Source organism: Silene latifolia, chromosome Y, assembly GCF_048544455.1.
Source record: "Silene latifolia isolate original U9 population chromosome Y, ASM4854445v1, whole genome shotgun sequence".
Classification (NCBI taxonomy): Eukaryota; Viridiplantae; Streptophyta; class Magnoliopsida; order Caryophyllales; family Caryophyllaceae; genus Silene; species Silene latifolia.
The window spans coordinates 437,253,736-437,273,285 of NC_133538.1; the positions used below are offsets into that span (position 1 = coordinate 437,253,736).

General features: G+C 38.7%; 1 protein-coding gene across 2 annotated transcripts in view; it reads right to left on the reverse strand.

Annotated features, from left to right (window-relative positions):
• LOC141626836 (external alternative NAD(P)H-ubiquinone oxidoreductase B2, mitochondrial-like) overlaps nucleotides 1-18,262 on the reverse strand; it is an 88,250-nt gene extending 69,988 nt beyond the window's left edge. The window contains exon 1 of one of the 2 annotated variants that reach the window (XM_074440453.1): nucleotides 18,104-18,262. In XM_074440453.1, the coding sequence (XP_074296554.1) occupies nucleotides 18,104-18,186 (83 nt within the window). In that variant the 5' untranslated portion in view covers nucleotides 18,187-18,262. The remainder of the gene's footprint in view (nucleotides 1-18,103) is intronic. The other variant, XM_074440452.1, reaches the window with a different exon arrangement.
• Between the last annotated feature and the right edge of the window lie 1,288 nt (nucleotides 18,263-19,550).

The window sequence follows — 19,550 nt, forward strand, 5'->3', positions numbered from 1 at the left end:
TCAACGTGTAGAATTCCCTCCTGTCGTGCCCAAGAGATGGCCTCCTTCACCCCAAGTGCTTCAGCTTGAAGAGGAGATTCAGCCCGACCACATAGATAACCTTCATATCTAGTTTCCCCTTCAGGCCCAATGACAATCCATCCATAACCCGCCAGACACGATTTTTTCCAACTGGCGTCAACATATATACGTACCATAGGACAAGAAGAGAAACTTCCGATATTGTATAAGGGCCGGCCCACACGGAGCATCTGATAGTCGATATCGTCTTCAGCGGAAGAGCCCGAGACACCATTCTCAAAACCAGGCAGATGCAAAGGAGCATTGTTACTCTTATCATTTGCTTGAAGAACATCTTTAATCAATTGGCGAGTCTTGGTGAAGAAGACATCCGGGTTAAAGACTTCACCCCTGAATCGGATGCTATTTATTAAAGACCAAATACTAACCAAGATCACGAGAAAGCTTAAAACGAGATTAACCCCATCCTCAAGACCGGACAGGTACAGAACCCAGTTTAAAATCCAGTCACAAACATCAAGAGTAGGAAGGTGACTGACATTAATACCCAGCCCCGATCCAGCCCAAATCCTTGAGCTAAGAGGACAGTCACGGAAAAGGTGATCAAGAGTTTCCACGGAATCGCCTGCATTGTTACACATAGTACAAGAGGGAGCCCAGTTCAAGTCCCTTTTAGCAAACTCACTTCCAACCGGAGGGGAACTAGCCATAATTTTCCAGAGAAGAATTTTCCAAAGTTGAGGTCCCGGCAGATTCCATAATCTTTTCCTACAAAAGAGCTTCCAGTTCGCGTGGAGTCGTTCTTTATCCTTTCTAGATCCATGTTCATTGAAATAATTGTGGAAGATAATGCCATACCCACTCTTAACAGTGTAAATGCCGCTGCTAGTGAAGGGCCAAAAGATCTCATCTCGTGATTGAGAAGCACAAAGAGGGATGGCCAAGATTTGATCCGCGCTTTCTTCAGTAAAAAGTAACTTGATAAAATCTTCATTCCACCCTCCATTATTAATGCAGATATCCTTAACACGAAGATCTTTTAGGAAAATAAAGCTTTCCTCAAGAAGGCAGTCTTTAGGCTCCGGGGTTCGTCCGTTTACCCACTTCTTGTCCCACACATTAAGATTAAAATCAATCCCAGGTTTCCAGCCAATATGTTCCTTAATAAGCTTTAAGCCATGGGTGATGCTCCGAGCCCCCCAGGAATAGGATTTTTTACTACAAAGCCATGTATGGTTTTCTATTCCTAAGGGTCCCAGAATCTTCTCTCTGAAAACCGAACAGAAAAGCGATGCCTCATTTGACACAAGTCTCCACGCATATTTTGCCAATAATGCTTGATTGAGACAACCCACATTTCGAATACCAAGTCCCCCTTCACTCTTCGGTAGACTAGTAAAGATTCTACTACACCAGTGGAGGCACTTACCTGATTTACATCCAGCCCACCAAAATTGTGACAAGAGAGCATTAATCTTCTTAGTCACACTTACCGGAATTTTGAATGCCGATAGAAAGAAAATGGAGAGATTGGATAGGACGGAGGAAATTAAGGTAAGTCTTCCAGCTGGAGAAAGAAAAATCCCATTCCACGAAGAAATTCGTTTCATAACAGCTTCTACAAGATCCATAAAAACCGCCTTTTTTGATTCCTGGAACTCAGTTGGAAGGCCAAGGTACTTTCCAAATCCTTTGTTATGCTTAATGTTGAGACATTTTAAACAAGACCTTACCTGCCGTAGAGTGGTGTTTGGGCTGAAGATGATCCCCGACTTATCGTCATTAATGACCTGACCCAAAGCCTCACAGTAATTAACGAGGAGACGTTTGAGATGGCGTACAGCCATTCCTTTGTTTTGCAAGAAGAAAACCGAGTCATCCACGAATAAGAGATGCGTTAAGGGGGACACTCCACGACACAGGCGAATACCCTGGATTGTGCCCTCTCGATATTGCAGGATAAAACTTCCATACATAGGATGAAGAGATAAGGTGATAGAGGATCACCTTGCCGGAGGCCACATTGTGGTTTAAAAGGGCGGAGGGGGACTCCATTCAATAATATTTCATTACTTACAGTCGAGACACAGTTCATTATCAAGCTAACCAGCCTCGAAGGGAAACCAAAAGTAAGTAAAACAGCCTGAAGGAAATCCCACCGTACTCGGTCAAAAGCTTTGCTCATATCAGCTTTGAAGGCGACCTTACTAAATTTTCCATGCTTGTGAGTGTTAACCTTATGGATCGCTTCATGGGCTAACAAAATATTATCACTAATACTTCTTCCAGCCAGGAAAGCATTTTGGTAGTCCCCTACTAAGTATCCCATGACTTTTTGCATGCGGTTTGTGATACATTTAGTTATAATCCTCATAAACACATTACAAAGGCTAATTGGCCTGTAATCTTTGACCTCTTCAGGGCTATCACATTTGGGAATCAAGGCAATGAAAGTACGATTCATTTCCTTCAAAACAGCACCAGAGTTGAGGATGGAAAGGATAGCCTTCGTGCAATCCTTTTTCACAAGATGCCAGCAACGCTGGTAGAAAACTGCCGGAATACCATCAGGGCCAGGAGACTTCATCGGCCCCATTTGCAAAACAGCCTGTCGGACCTCCTTAGCAGTAAAGGGCTTACCCAAAGAGTCCGCATCATCATTTGTTACTCTTTTGTGAACTTTTCCGAGTATCTGAGTGAAAGGGGAGGGAAAGCCTCCACGAGTTTGCTGAGCCTGACGCGACCTAGAAAAAAGGTTGATAAAAGATTCCTGAAAGCAGTTGCTAATCTCCTCATGATCGTAAGTCCAGATTCCATCATTTCTTTTAATGCCCAGTATATAATTCCTTCCCGCTCGCCCCTTGACCCAATTAAAGAAATATTTAGTACAAGTGTCACCATCGACTAACCATTTCAACTTTGCTCTTTGCTTCCGGTAAATTGCCATTACCCTTGCAAACTCACGAACCTCAGTATTTACAAGTTCATATTCTTCCTCCCCACCTCCCGCAGTAGCAATTTCCATGGCATGTTCCAGACGTTTGTCAAAATCATCTCATTTGTCAGACCAGTCATTCCTTTTATCTAAGGCCCACTTCTTAACATGCTGCCTAACCCTAGCAAGCTTCCGAGCAACTCGGAAGGCGGGGGAACCATTATCAGGCACAGTCCAAACGTCCTTAATAACTTGAATGCATTCTGGATAATCCAAAGTCCAAGCATCCAATTTATAAGGTTTGTTGCCGGTTGGTTTAGTAAGGTGAAGATCAAGCTCAATAGGTACATGGTCCGAAATCTGGATCAGATGATGCTTGATGCCCGTCTCAGGGAACAGTGTAAACCACTCCTTAGATCCAAGCGCCTTATCAAGTCGTTCATAAACTCTGTGGTCTCCCTTTCTATTGTTACACCAAGTAAACCTAGGCCCCTTGAAAGGAATATCAATAAACTCATTCCGTAACTTCCAATTGTTGAAGGAACAAGCGCCTCGTATGTGCGAATTACGGGCACTTAATTTATGACTCCTATAATCCACTTGAATAAAATCCCCCACAATGAGGTACGGATGAGAAAGCTTGTGTAAATAGGCCTCTAAATTCTCAAAAACCGTCTCCCTTAACTCAAATTTAGATGCACCATAGAACAACACAAGGTACCATAAACGCCCATTCATTTTTTCCACTAGGAGAACCATAAAATTATTACACGCCTCAATAAGGCTCATTTTTTCTTCTTTCTTCCATCCAACCCAAAGCCCACCCGCCGCACCATTTGCAACAATTCCAGCGGTCATAACAAAACCAAAACGGCGAAATAAAGGACTAACATTATTTACATTACATTTAGTTTCGATAAGAAAGAGAAAATCATAATAACTACTACTAGTAAGCGCTCTTATTTTAGGAATCGTAGGGGCGAGCGCGTTATTTAGACCCCTACAATTCCAAATAAGTCCATTCATGGCGAGAGAGGAGGTTGTGAAGACCGAACCTCCGCAAAGCCACCGTCGAAGTTCACCGAGGAGTCTGACTCCACCATTTCCTCATCATCAGTGATTTTGATACAAAAACTTGCTGTCTTGACTTGAACAACCTTTGTGTTTCTTGTTGCAGCATTATTTCCCTTATCCCAGCACCTCTTTTTAGCCAAATGACCCAGATAATCCCTAGCTCGTCCTAAAGAGCTCACATAATCAGCATTGACTAGGCCATCAGCCAACTCAGTGCAACACTTCCTCTTTTTAGCCCTCTTGATAGTTTCCTTTAAGCTCGAACTCATCTCAGAATGACAGTAGAGGTCAGCCAGTCCCATACACCAATCAGAGGAGCCATGGACTTCAATGTGAGCATGAAGAAGAGCTTTGTTGCCAACAGCTGGTACAACAAAGAAGTTGTCCTCAGCATGCCCAGAGAGTTCATTGCAGCAGCAGCAGAAGTTTCAGTGACATTAACCTCAACTCCCATCAAAAAAACTTCCAAAGGTAAAAGGGATGTAGATCCCAAATCAAGTTCCTTGCCTTTTTTGGTGATGGCAGTGGAAGAAAGGTCACCTTTAGCATCATGGAGCTTCAAAATGTCTAAGTTATCTTCAGCTTTAACAACTCCATTATAACCCACAAAGAGAACAAGATCAGTATTAACTTTGTTTAAGACAACACGCCTAGGAACTGGATGAGACTCAGTGGTGTGAGCATCTTCAGAAATCAGGTTAATGGCCTGACTGTAACTGGAGGAGTCTTGTGTAGCAGTGTCCCAGTTCAGCACGCTTGGAGAAGATGAATAAACAGGAGCAGGAGAAGCAGGTGCAGCTTCAGAGTCAGTGTCACTAATATAGATAATCTCATTTAGAAAAAGATCAGCTTGATTCATTGCATCAGTGTTTCCAGCAGAAGCAGTGGCAGCAATAGGGTTCACAACACCAGAAAGGACCAGACCAGATGAACCTCCTGATTCCACCAGAAGAATCCACATTTTGATTAAAAATCTGGTCCTCAGCAGCAATATGGATAGTAGTACCATCAGGTTGATGGTACCTGATGGGCAACCCACCAGGAGGGGTGTCAAAAGTTTGGTTAAAGCCCTTGTGATCATCATCCATCCTAGCCCAGTCCAGGTCTCCCTCCACTCTGCTCAGAATCTTCTCTTGAATGCGTAGATCACGGTCAAGAACTCCACTCAGGTTACCATGCCCAGTGTAAATCAGATAGGGATCATTTTGCTGCATTTGATGCAACTGATACAACTGAGCCATGGTAACATCACCCTGTGTATCAAACTCATCTCCCACACTATGGTAGTCCTCATTTAGATTTGGATCCTCATCAAGCCACCCTCCAGCACCTGTCACAGCCCCAGCTCCAGAAGGGGCCTCCACTCCATTTAACTCCCCGCTGATGGGAGCATGATAAGAAAGGTGGACATCAGGCATCTCCAGATCATGATGTGCAGCTTGGTTACCATTTGAAGGGCCACCCTCCTGAGCATCAGACATAACAGCATCACCCAACGGACCAATACCATGGTCATGGCCCTGTCCCTGGACATCAGCTCCCCCATCCTCACTACCCATCTCATTGCCCACCTGAAAAACCACAGGCCTAGCAAAAGGCTGGGCCGTTACAGCAAAAATCATCCCTAGAAGAACCCTACCTCCTAGAGTAATGCCCAGGTCAAAATCAATGACCCTTTCAGGAGATTCTCTGCCTTGCCTGTTGCTTCTATCCACCCCATTTCTCAGACGGACCCTTGAACTAATGAACCTAGTAGTGGGTGGGGTAGCTCGTAAATCAAGGTTAAACATGGTGTGATTACTATGGGATTGAAAAACTACGAAGCCATTAGACTCAATCCTATCAAGCACACCATTTACATTTGACACAATAGCAGTAACACTTTTTCGGCATTGTGCCCCCTTATGCCCTACCTTCCCACACTTTATGCATTATTTGAATAGCTCTTCATAACGAAACTGAACCCAGAGGAGGTAGCCTCCCTCCATAGCCAGGAAAAAACCCGGCATTAGGGGTTCATTCAGCTTAATACAAACTTTAATCCTAAGGTAATCATTTTCTGGAACAACATCGAAAGGTTCAACGAAGAAACGGTGACTGAGCAACTTACCCGCTGTATTAGCCACATCCATGGTTAGAAACTCAAAAGGCAGTCCGCAGACCCGGACCCAGACCTCAGCAAAGGGGAACCTTATCGTCCTTGGCACTGTGTCAGGATACCAGCGCGCAAAGACCATCATAGCTCCATCCATTGTTGAAGTACTCCTCTCCAGAAGCCCTGCCCTATCATCATCATCCTCACAGTATAGAACATAAATCTCTCCCATTTTATATGCCCTAACCCGCCCTTTAGTTCTCCATTTTTTCCTAATGATGTCATTTACCTTTTTCGCCTCAAAGAGACGGTAGTCAACAAGGAACCCCAAGATACACTTCCCCCAAAAGTCCCTAGACTTCCCAAGTTTGGAAGGATCAACATTCATCACTCCCCCTGACCTAGGGAAGCGCCAGAGGTTAATGTGCAGTGGATTCTGAGGTTGGAAATCAGTATTTGGGTGGGATTGATGGTAATTTTGATGATTGTAAAAATTTTGATGAACATCCACTCCCTGAACCGCACCATTGTTGTTATTAGCAGCGTTCCCAAAACGCCCAAATTGAGTTTCGAAGTCCATTTGTTTTGGTTTTGATTGAGAGTGATTAAGATAATGAAGAAGTAAGGATTTGATATATGATTTGTGATTATTGGATTCTGAAGGAAGTGGAGGGGTTGAAGGTGGACAAAACCCCATCGTGTCATTTATAGGAAGAAAAACAACCCAGAAAATGGATCGTTTCTTGGCAAAACCAACTGAGTGACAGTTGAGAAGAGGGATGCAGAAGATTACTTGAGCCACCCAAAAATTAAAGACCCAATTAATTGAGCAACAGTGCAATGATGAAGGTAGATTAAGAGTTGGATAAATGATTCCAATAGATTCCCCAGAAAAAACCCAATTAAATTCCCCCTTCCATAATCATATGATACTAGAACCCTAGCAGCGTAAACCAACAAAGAGAATGATTAATTAGGGGATAGACTTTTCGGAAAAGGGAGTGAAGAATATCCAATAATTGGAAAAGAGAATTGATAATCGTGAAGAATACTAGAACCCTAGCTCCCCTTTTTCTTGGGAGAAAAGCTCTCTTTTTTTAGAGAGAGAAATGTAGAGAATGTATAGGTACGTGCTTCTTATGTTCCATAACACATATTATTAGTGATTAAATAAATGTCATATTTCAAACAACTACTTTTATTCAAAAATGCATATATAACATAATAATCCAAAACAACTTCGTTCAATTGTTCCAATCTCCTATTAGAACAAGGAAGATATAGATTTCCATAGGTTCTCAAATTTAAGGTTTATTTAAAAAATTGACATAGCGCATCGTTAAAATATTTTTCATCTACAAAAAAATGTAGTAGACTACCCATTATTACCAAGGTACATAGCAAGTTCATTATATCACCAACTTTGAAATATTAAAATAACCCATGAAAATATATCGAATCAAGTATAAAGTTAAAAGTATAAACAAGATGAATCTATTAGAATATAAAGTTTGTTAAGATTAACTATAGTTAATTAACTCAAGTTAGAGAGTTGGTTAGAAGTTTGTTACAACCAACAATATGAGCTATGCTATAAATAGAAGCTCATCCTTGTATTCTGTTTCTTACACAATTATAATCAATACAATCATTCTTCTTCTACGTTTCTCTCTCTCTCTCTCTCTCTCTCATTCCCTCTCTTCATCATACAAAGTTATCATATAATTTTACTGTTCATACAATCAAATCATGAAGATTTCTGGGTTTGAACATGGTATCATCGTTCAGTATTGAGATTCTGGCTTCCTTCTGTTCTATTTCTTGACTGCCTTTTGATCAAGAAATAGGTATAATAATCTCGCTTCCGCATTCGATTCGTTTATACATCGTTTCTGTGCTTCTTTTCTCCTTAAGTTCTTCTAAATTTTCTGCTAATGTGTGATTTGTTCTTTCAATCATGCCTGATTCTACTGGAAATTCGGATTCTTCTAGTTATGATTACTATGATGACCCATTATTTTTGTCTACTACTGATCAACCCTCTGCGTCTTTATCTGCTTTACCCTTTGATGGCCATGATTTCATGGGGTGGAAAAAGGAGGTTCTTATGTCATTAGCTGCTAAGAACAAAGTTGGGTTCGTAGATGGGACTTGTCCAAAACCACCTACTTCTGATAAAAGATTTAATCAGTGGTTAAGATGTGACTATATGGTTTTGCGCTGGATTTCAAATTCTTTAGAGAAGTCTCTGAAGGAAAGTCTGAAGTATGTAAGGTCCTCTAAAGAACTTTGGGGTGAGTTGTTGGAAAGATTTGGTCAAGCAAATTCTTTAGAGGTCTATCAGTTGACTAAGGAGTTGGGAGATATAGTTCAAGACAATCTTTCATTGATAGAGTATTATGGCAAACTAAAGAATCTTTGGGAAACCTTGGACTGTTTAGACCCTCTGCCAGTTTGTACTTGTGGTAAACTTGACCTTTGTTCCTTCACCCTGATGAGGAGGATGGTTGAAAGGGAGAGCAATGCAAAATTGATCCAATTCTTGATGAATTTGAATCATGGCTATGATAACATCAGAACCCAAATTCTTTCTATAGATCCACTTCCATGTTTCAACAAGGTGTTAGGGCTTCTGCAAAAGATAGAGCGACAGAAGCAGATAACTTATTCTGTTGCTAGCTTAACTGACTCTAATGCTTATGCGAGTTTCAAGCAACCTGAACAAAGGCAGGATGGTTTTCCGAGTTCCAAGAATCCTGGTGCAGTTGTCATAAAACATTGTGATCACTGTAACATGGATGGACACACCAGGGAAACTTGCTTTGGATTGGTTAAATGCCCATATTGCAATAAAACTGGTCATAATCCTGATCATTGTTTTTCTGTAAGAGAATTTCTTGGTGATAAGAAGGGCAAAGGTAAAGGTTATTTTGTCAAGAACAATCAGACCAAGAAATCAGCTAATTCTGCAGATGTTATGGGTTAGTCTCCTTTGGATGATGCTTCTTTGGAGCTTGCTACACATTCTGGTCACAATGTTGCTGATAACAATAACAGTTCTAATGCAGTTGGTTCACTAAATGCTGATGTCCTAGATGGGATTATTACTTCTGTTGTTGGTCAGGTTCTTAAAAGAATTTCTGATCAACAACCTCATCTTTCTTCTGCTAATTTTGCAGGTAAGTACTCTGTCCACTCTCATGTTTTTACAACTCATAAATCTGCCTGTATGCTCATAAAGTTTTTGTTAGAAGGGATGTGACCTTTCAAGAGAAAATATTTCTCTTTTCAAAAGATAAAAATAATGATGATCTTATGATCACTACTTCTGAGCTGGTTAATCCAGCCACTTATAGTATTATTATTCCTAGTTCTACTAAAAACCAAGCTGCCACACCTGTTGATGCGTGTCTTAAATATGTTGTTTTACGCCCTATTTTACACGCATTTCAGAGCTCATTTGTGTAGTTTATGCTACTATTTGCCCCCATTTCGTCTACTTTCGTATTTTTATGTAATATTGCAGATTTATGCGGAAATAAGTAGATATCTAGCTAAATCCGTCCCCGAGTATTTTGCACTGCATTTGACATGAAGTATTTACACAAGAAACGAACTTGGTGCGTATTTCGAGGCCTGAAAGACAACTTTATGAAGAATTAGGAGCCAACTACCAGCTAAAGCAATCGATCGACTGGTCTTCATGGTCGATCGACCAGAGCACGAAGAACATAAGCTACTGTACAACGTAGGTTGGTCGATCGACTGAGCTGCATGGTCGATCGACCAAACCGTTAATTCTGACGTGAATTAATAGAACGAGATTTCCGAAGCCCATTGTAATTAGGTTTAGGAATAAGAGTTGCGTTGTATTCCTAAATAACGTAAACTTAGTTTTCAGAATAATCATCCAGTTTTATCATCAAGTTCTTAAGTTACAATTCGATAGTCATTAGTTTAGTTTGTTCTTTCATTAATAAAGTTTCTTTTTGCATTCGGTTTTGATCTTTCCCCTGCAATTCCTCTATACGGTATTCTTCTATTCTAATATTAAGTTTTATTGCTTTCATTCGTAGTATAGAATTGTTAGGTTAGAATTCCCAAAGCCGATTATCGTTTGATGTTAATTGTTCGTTTAATTAATTTAGCCATGAATTCAGTATCTTTATTCGTTAATCTTGTTGTTGTTTTTATCGCAAACATGAGTAGCTAAATACCCTGTGCTAGGATGTAGGGAATCTGTAGAATTAGGCGGCATAGAATAGTGACCTGAAATCGCGCCATGGTCGATCGACCGGCCTATCTGGTCGATCGACCAGCCACGTGAGATTACCTTCGTTTTATTTAATTTAATTTCTATATTTGACAAATCGAGTGCACGCGACTATTTGAATGTTTAGGAATTGACCGACCCGATAAGATCAAAAGATAGGGGAGGGAAATAGACTGCCTAATTAAGACGACTAAATTAATAAGATCGAGAGATAAGTTAATTTAGTCTTTTAAATCACTTTTCAGGACGAAAGTTAGCATTAGTGATATTAGGGACCTGTAGCGGGATCGAAAGATGCTACCTGTTAAGAAAGGACCGAGAGGACTTCTTATTTTCCCGTCTCACATGATTATTTCAGACTTACCTAGATCTTTGCCGCCAAACTATAGTGAACCGACCATCTTAGCACCCTTTTAATATTTGATTTCATCTACTAGCTTAGTTTACTTTTCATTTATTGCCTTTAGTTATAGATCAACTCAAATCAAATCCCCCTCATATTTGTTACCTTAGACTAGAATTAGACAACTATAAATTACATTCGCCTCTCTGTGGTTCGACCCTGACTGCCACTAGCTATAGTAGTAGTTTGGAAATATAAATTTATCTTTGGTACTCTACGACGGTATCAAATTTTGGCATCGTTGTCGGAGAGGCAGCGCTAGTTTTAGTTGTCTTTAATTTTAGTCTTTCTTTCTTTAGTCTCAGGGAACTTCGGTTCCTTGAGAACATTCTCATGTTTCATGTTCTAAGTTTTCCACAGGAAGAGGATGAAATATTTGGTGCTTATTTAGCCAGACTTTGGGATTTTATTGAGCCCAGACGAGATGCCTTTTCTGATCTCCAAATATGCTGCACTATTTTCCGGCATATGAATGACCTTACGCGAGCATACCTCGAGTCTATAGGTAAGTGGTATTTCGAAGGAATCCCCGTAATTGAGGTATTAGAATTCTTTAATTGGTTTGCTACTGAATCTCTTAAACCTACTTTTTCTCTTCATGTTAACTTGAATGATGGGGTGGGTGAGACCTTAGAAACCAATCTAGGAAATGCTGACGGAGACATAGAGGAGACCACTAGCGTGGTTGACAATCCTTTTTATGAGGATAGTCAACAATCCCTTTATGATTCTTACACAGATAGTGAGGATGATTTGGAGGCTCTCTATGAGAATCTCCATCTTGACGAGTCTAGCGATGCGAAGAGTGAGGAGGTAGATTTAGACAGTCTTGAGGTCAAATGGGATACTTATGATGATATAGATGATGAGCCTATTTTAGGAGACCCCATTGACCCATTTGACTTTACTATACCATGCATTTGGGACGATTATTCACCTTCTCCCTTAGTTGACCAGACTTCTCCACCTCACAGTTCATACCCGTCTGAGCATCTTAATTCTACTCGCGTTATTTTTGAGTCAATTGCTCCTGAGCTCTCTAATTCTCCACCTGTGGTTAACTTGAGCTTTTATATTCCGCCCTTAGCTGGAGGGCAGAATTATTTTGTGGATGATTTTAGGAGTTGCCATAGGAAATTTGTTAGGCTTAAATGATTTTACATTTTAATTTCCTATGTTATTTCTATCTTATGGTGCTACTTACAGTTTTGTGTAGCACATGCGCAGATGTATGATAGGTTCTTTGAGAGCCTTGAGTTATTTTGATTGGGCTCCATTAGAGTAAGTTGCTGAAGAAAAATAGGTCGAGCGGGACCGGTCTGAAACCACCGCTAGCCGGGAGGCAACCCGGATGTGATTTGTTTAGTTTTGCGAATAAAATTCGTAGTTGTTTAAAAAAATAAATAAGAACTCTTAGTGTGTGCTTAGTTTAATTTCCGTCTTTAGATCACACAATTGGGTTTAGCGCAATTTTGGGCGCGTTTTTATGTGCATTTACAGGTTATTAAACCAAGTTAACTCAATTCATTGAGTTAATCCGAAGAAAGAAGTCAAGTTTAAATCGGGTAGGTAGGTCGATCGATCGACCTAGCCGGGTCGATCGATCGCCCTCGGCAAAGATCAGTACCCTCTGATCATCGTGAATTGGTCGATCGACCAGGACCATCGGTCGATCGACCTCTGTAGCTGCTGTACTTATTTCTTCAATTTAATTCTTTGCACGTAATTTCCGCTTCATTTTTGTTTTCTCGGATAATGCGCGGTATTTTCTGTCTTTTCAGGTACTTTATGGTAGCACTGCTGGCTACTGAAACCTCCTAGCTCACGCTGGGTTGGGGAGGTTTCCTTTTGCTGCGCTTAAAGTCTTGTGAGTTTCCGAGTCCTTACTTCGTGTCTTGTTTAGTTAATTTATCGCAAATTTCCGTTTCCTTTTTATTTCATTACATGATTTTGCACAATGGGGACATTGTGTGATTTGGTTTGGGGAAGGGTTTTGCATTGCATTCACATGTTTTATTGCATTTCTGTTTCACGTTTATTGCATTTCAGTTTGCATTTGTTATTTCATTTCCCTTATATATACAAAAAATTCAAAAAAATTGAAAACTTTTCAAAAGAAAATCCAAAAAATGCATGTTTATTTTAGCATATAGGTTGAGTCGGAACGGTAGTATTTCAATGATGACATTGCATTTTCATCTGTTTATGCCTGAGCCTTGCTAATTGACATGTTATTAGTAGAATCCTATATGCATAGTCTACAAGTTTTCGTTACATTTCTTGCTGAACTTGAGACTGGACTTAGCTTTTTGGCAAACTACTTATATTTCTGAGTTTTAGAGCTTATAACTGGTGTCATTCATGACCAGTTTATCTAGGATTGTGAGTAGTTACTCCTTATGAGGCATGCTACATTAATTTGCATAAATATGAACTTAATCTGCTTGATACCTGTATGCATTCGGTTTGTGGTTTGTTGACACATGTGGAAGAGGTTTCCTTTATTCATTTTGCCCATAAGCTTCACAAAGCCAAAAATAGCCTTTTGTCCCTTTTACTACATCCTATATTCAGCCCGCCTTTGTCAAGCTAGTAGTATTAGTCTTTGGGAATGTTCTTATTATTTTTGGTTGCATATGCTCTTATTGAGATGATGTTGGATAAAAAGAATGAAGGAGAAGAAAGAATTGAAAAATGAAAGAATGAAGGAGAAAAAACAATTGAAAAATGAAAGAAAGAAAAAGAAAAGAGAACAAAAACGAGAACATGCTCGACAAAAGAGCCAAATCCGGTCGATCGACTGACCATCTTGGTCGATCGACTGTAGCCCGAGAAAAAGAAAATTCGAAAATCACATGGTTGGAGTTTTGATTAGTTGGTGATTTTATTCCTATGCTTTATTATCATCATTTGGGGAATTACAATTATATCGGAGATTGTGAGATTTGTGCTTGCTATTAGCACCGTTTCGATTGAAATTTTGAGCAAGAAGTTGGATGTTGTCATATGGTTTTGTTTAGGTACTAGCTTGATCACCTATACCTCCGCATTCTCATAATTGTTTTGCCTCTTCTTACCCATAGCCTCACATATCCATACTTACCTCGGCATGTGTCATGGTCATTTGTTTGGTTGGAATGCATATGTATGGTTGTAGAGATTATTTTCATATTAGATTTCAGGCATGTTCTTATAGGTCGTAGTCAGGTGAGTGTCACTAAAAAATGAATTCTTTCTATCTTATACATTATTCACCAGTGCTTATGAGTGATTCGAGCGACCCGTGAGAGTCCAATTTGATAAGCCTCTATAGTTGACGGTTCAGCAGTTTTTAACGACTACATAACTCGTTTGCATGATTCATATTGCTAGTTGATCGTTAGTTATTGCATTAAATTGGTTTAGACTGTTCGGTTTGCATTTTGCTCTGAGATTGAACTCGTTCCATTAGGTTTTAGGATCGAGTCTAGTTCTTGCTTGGGGACAAAAAAGGGTTTGGTTTGGGGAAGTTTGATGCGTGTCTTAAATATGTTGTTTTACGCCCTATTTTACACGCATTTCAGAGCTCATTTGTGTAGTTTATGCTACTATTTGCCCCATTTCGTCTACTTTCGTATTTTTATGTAATATTGCAGATTTATGCGGAAATAAGTAGATATCTAGCTAAATCCGTCCCCGAGTATCTTGCATTGCATTTGACATGAAGTATTTACACAAGAAACGAACTTGGTGCGCATCTCGAGGCCTGAAAGACAACTTTATGAAGAATTAGGAGCCAACTACCAGCTAAAGCAGTCGATCGACTGTCTTCATGGTCGATCGACCAGAGCACGAAGAACAGAAGCTACTGTACGGCGTAGGTTGGTCGATCGACTGAGCTGCATGGTCGATCGACCAAACCGTTAATTCTGACGTGAATTAATAGAACGAGATTTCCGAAGCCCATTGTAATTAGGTTTAGGAATAAGAGTTGCGTTGTATTCCTATATAACGTAACCTTAGTTTTCAGAATAATCATCCAGTTTTATCATCAAGTTCTTAAGTTACAATTCGATAGTCATTAGTTTAGTTTGTTCTTTCATTAATAAAGTTTCTTTTTGCATTCGGTTTTGATCTTTCCCCTGCAATTCCTCTATAAGGTATTCTTCTGTTCTAATATTCAGTTTTATTACTTTCATTCGTAGTATAGAATTGTTAGGTTAGAATTCCCAAAGCCGATTATGGTTTTATGTTAATTGTTCATTTAATTAATTTAGCCATGAATTCAGTATCTTTATTCGTTAATCTTGTTGTTGTTTTTATCGCAAACATGAGTAGCTAAATACCCTGTGCTAGGATGTAGGGAATCTGTAGAAGTAGGCGGCGTAGAATAGTGACCTGAAATCGCGCCATGGTCGATCGACCGGCCTATCTGGTCGATCGACCGGCCACGTGAGATTACCTTCGTTTTAATTAATTTTATTTCTATATTTGACAAATCGAGTGCACGCGACTAGTTGAATGTTTAGGAATTGACCGAATCGATAAGATCGAAAGATAGGGGAGGGAAATAGACTACCTAATTAATACGACTAAATTAATAAGATCGAGAGATAAGTTAATTTAGTCTTTTAAATCACTTTTCAGGACGAAAGTTAGCATTAGTGATATTAGGGACCTGTAGCGGGATCGAAAGATGCTACCTGTTAAGAAAGGACCGAGAGGACTTCTTATTTTCCCGTCTCACGTGATTATTTCAGACTTACCTAGGATGCTGCCGCCGAAACTATAGTGAACCGACCATCTTAGCACCCTTTTGATATTTGATTTCATCTACTAGCTTAGTTTACTTTTCATTTATTGCCTTTAGTTATAGATCAACTCAACTCAAATCCCCCTCATATTTGTTACCTTAGACTAGAATTAGACAACTATAAATTACATTCTCCTCTATGTGGTTCGACCCTGACTGCCACTAGCTATATTAGTAGTTTGGAAATATAAATTTATCTTTGGTACTCTACGACGGTATCACCTGTTACTGGTAATTTTGAAGATGTTGTCTCAGATCAGGCATATACCACTGAAATAAGCAATGTTACTGATGCACTTGAAAATCAGCAGCAAAATGATACTAATTCTATGTAAGGAGGTCCACAAGATCAAGACAATTAACTACCTGGCTACAAGGATATCAAGTCAAGTTGCCTGGTCAGAATATCAGGAATATTAACAATGTTCACAAGACTGCAACTGCAACTGCACAAACGACTGCCACTGCTTTTCAAGCAAGTGTGTTACATTCTTTGGATAATTTCAGTCCAGCATATATTGGATTTCTGGCTAATGTAATACAAGAGCATGAGCCATATACATATAATCAGGCAAAAACAGATGAGAGATGGGTTGCAGGCTTGCAGCTATGCAAAATGAAGTACAAGCCTTGGAAAAGAATGACACATGGGAGTTAGTACAGCTGCCAGCAGGATATAAGGCTATAGGATCCAACTGGGTGTATAAGATCAAGTATAAACCAGATGGATGTGTGGAAAGATTCAAGGTAAGGTTGGTAGCAAAGGGGTTTAATCAAGTAAAAGATAAAGATTACAAATACACCTTTTCACCTGTAGCCAAATTCACAACTGTTAGAACACTTTTGGCTATTGCTGCAGCAAGAGATTGGCCATTATATCAGTTACATATTAATAATGCCTTCTTGCATGGTTTTATTGATGAAGATGTCTACATGAAACCTCCTGAGGGCTATAATGTTGAATCAGGACTGGTTTGTAAACTAAAAAGATCCCTATATGGGTTGAAGCAGGCCTCAAGACAATGGAATAAGGAATTGACAAATTTTTTGGTTAAGCATGGGTATACACAGTCCAGGAATGATTATTCATTGTTTACCAAACATAATCAACAGACTGATGAGTTCACTGTACTCCTTGTTTATGTTGATGATGTTCTATTGACTGGAACATCATTAACAGAGATAAGTCATATTAAAGGTCAGTTGGATAGTGCATTTTCAATCAAGGATTGGGAAGTATGAGGTACTTTTTAGGATTGGAAATTTCCAGGAATGACAAAGGGCTTATGATCAATCAAAGAAAGTATATCATGGATATATTGTTAGATTTGCAAATGGAGAATTGCACGGCGGTATCTTTTCCACTGCAGAAAGGACTTAAGTTATCCACTGATCAGGGTGACCTTCTTCCTGATCTTGAGCCTTATAGGAGACTTGTTGGGAGATTGCTATACCTTAATATGTCAAGACCAGACATATCATATAGTGTTCAGCACTTAACTCAGTTTGTAAACCAACCTAGACTGCCTCATCTTCAGGCAGCCCTTCATGTTGTCAAGTACTTAAAAGGGACCATTAATGCTGGATTATTTTATACACGCAACACTGATCTGCAATTGACTGCATACAGTGATGCAGATTGGGGTAAGTGCGCTTATTCCTGCAGATCCCTGAGTGGGTACTGTGTCAAGTTAGGGCAATCCTTGGTGTCTTGGAAAACAAAAAAGCAGGTTACAGTCAGCAAAAGTTCTGCTGAATTTGAGTATAGAAGTCTCTCTTATACTACCTCAGAACTGGTATGGTTATCAGCATTATTGAAGGATTTTTGCATACCACTAACTTGTCCCATCATCCTTTATTGTGATAATAAAGCAGCCCTACATATTTCTGAGAATCCCGTTTTCCACGAGAGAACAAAGCATTTATCTATAAACTGCCATTTTGTAAGGGACAAACAACAGGAAGGATTCCTGACTACAAAGCACATCAGAACTGGTCTGCAGTTGGCCGATATTATGACAAAGCCACTTGGGCGTGAACAACATCAATTTCTTTCCTCTAAGCTTGGATTAGTATTTAAAGAACATCCAGCTTAAGGGGGGAATATTAGAATATAAAGTTTGTTAAGATTAACTATAGTTAATTAACTCAAGTTAGAGAGTTGGTTAGAATTTGTTACAACCAACAATATGAGTTATGCTATAAATAGAAGCTCATCCTTGTATTCTGTTTCTTACACAATTATAATCAATACAATCATTCTTCTTCTACGTTTCTCTCTCTCTCATTCCCTCTCTTCATCATACAAAGTTATCATATAATTTTATAGTTCATACAATCAATCATGAAGATTTCTGGGTTTGAACAGAATCAAATATATTTATTTTCAATGTTATATTATCTATCATCATACTCATCCATTATCAACTTAACGGGTTAAGAATAAAAAGGTAAGAACGATAAAATGTGTCTCAAATTGTGTAAATATAGTGAAGAAAGAGAGAAGAGACCTGACGATGGCAATTGCAACGAGGAAACGCTGGTGAGAATGGTAGACATTATTGGCTCGCCGAAAAAAGCTTGATGATGCCATTATTGTGACACTTAGGTAAGGGAAAAGAGAACTACCGTGTTGGGTAATATGGTGGTAAAGGATATTAAAAATGAGGAGAAGTAAGTGAATTGTACAGAGAGGTAATTTGAAGAACTAAAACTATGACCCTAATTTTATGTAGAATCATCTAAAAGAAGGCTGGCTTATTAGGGTCTGTTTTCTTATTCATCTATTTTTTTTACCTATGAAAGCGGTCTTAAAACTACTTTTGTTTAATTACGTCATATGGTAGTTGACTTTGATTTTCAATTTTACTAAACATTATTGGTGTTAATGTTTGTTCTATGAATGGGCCGGTTTGTAGTATATTACTCCCTCCATTATACTATATATGACGTTTAACAAAAAAAACACTTTTTAAGAAAATTCTTTACTCATTATTATGGCATTAATTAAGGAGTATTTATGGACTTTGGAATAGAAAATGTATTTCTCCCAAGCAAATTAACCAATCATGTGAAGTCTTTCAAACTTAATAGCAAATTTAAGCGTGCATTATGCATTCAATACATCAATTAAGGAGTCTTTATGGCTTTGAAAATGTAAAACGTCATGTAAAACAGAAAATTTATCTAAGAGCTAAAACGTCTTATATTGAATAATGGAGGGAGTATTATACTCCCTTCAATTTTTATTGATCCTCCCTTCTCTTTTGGGCACAACAAATAAGAAAACTAATAAAAAATGAATAAAGTAGTGTAAGTGGTAAAATTTATAGGAAAGAGAAAATAATAAAGAATAAAGAATGAATAAAGTAGTGTAAGTGGTAAAGTTTATAGGAGAGAGAAAATAATAAAAAAAGAATGAAACTTACCAAAAAAAAGGAAAGAAGGAAAATAATCAAACTAGTGTCAAAAAAGGAAAGAGTGAAGATAATAGGAAATTGGAGGGAATATTAAACTATTAGATTGTGTAATAAAAATACATCTAAAATGCTTTTCTAATAAATCATATTAACAAACGTTGTTTTGTCGTGTATCATTTGCTAAACATATTTGTCAAATGTCAATAACCTATGCCACGTAATAAAATTCCACAATAACAGGCAAAATAAAAATAAAATAAAAAATTTGATTCAAAATGGTTATCTTTTACAATGGTAAGCAACAATCAATTAGCTTGATAAATCCACATTATTTCCTAAGCTACAACCTTTCTAAGCTAGTAAACTATTCCAATGGTGTAGTTAGCTTTTATACTAGCTTGATGGGAGACACATGCCAAATTATTTTTTTCATAAACACTACAAAAAATTAAAAAATTATTGGAACTAATTTTCTATTGGTTGCTTGGTAATTATGGGCCAATCTAAGCAAGTAGCTTAATGAAGCAACAAGTTAAGG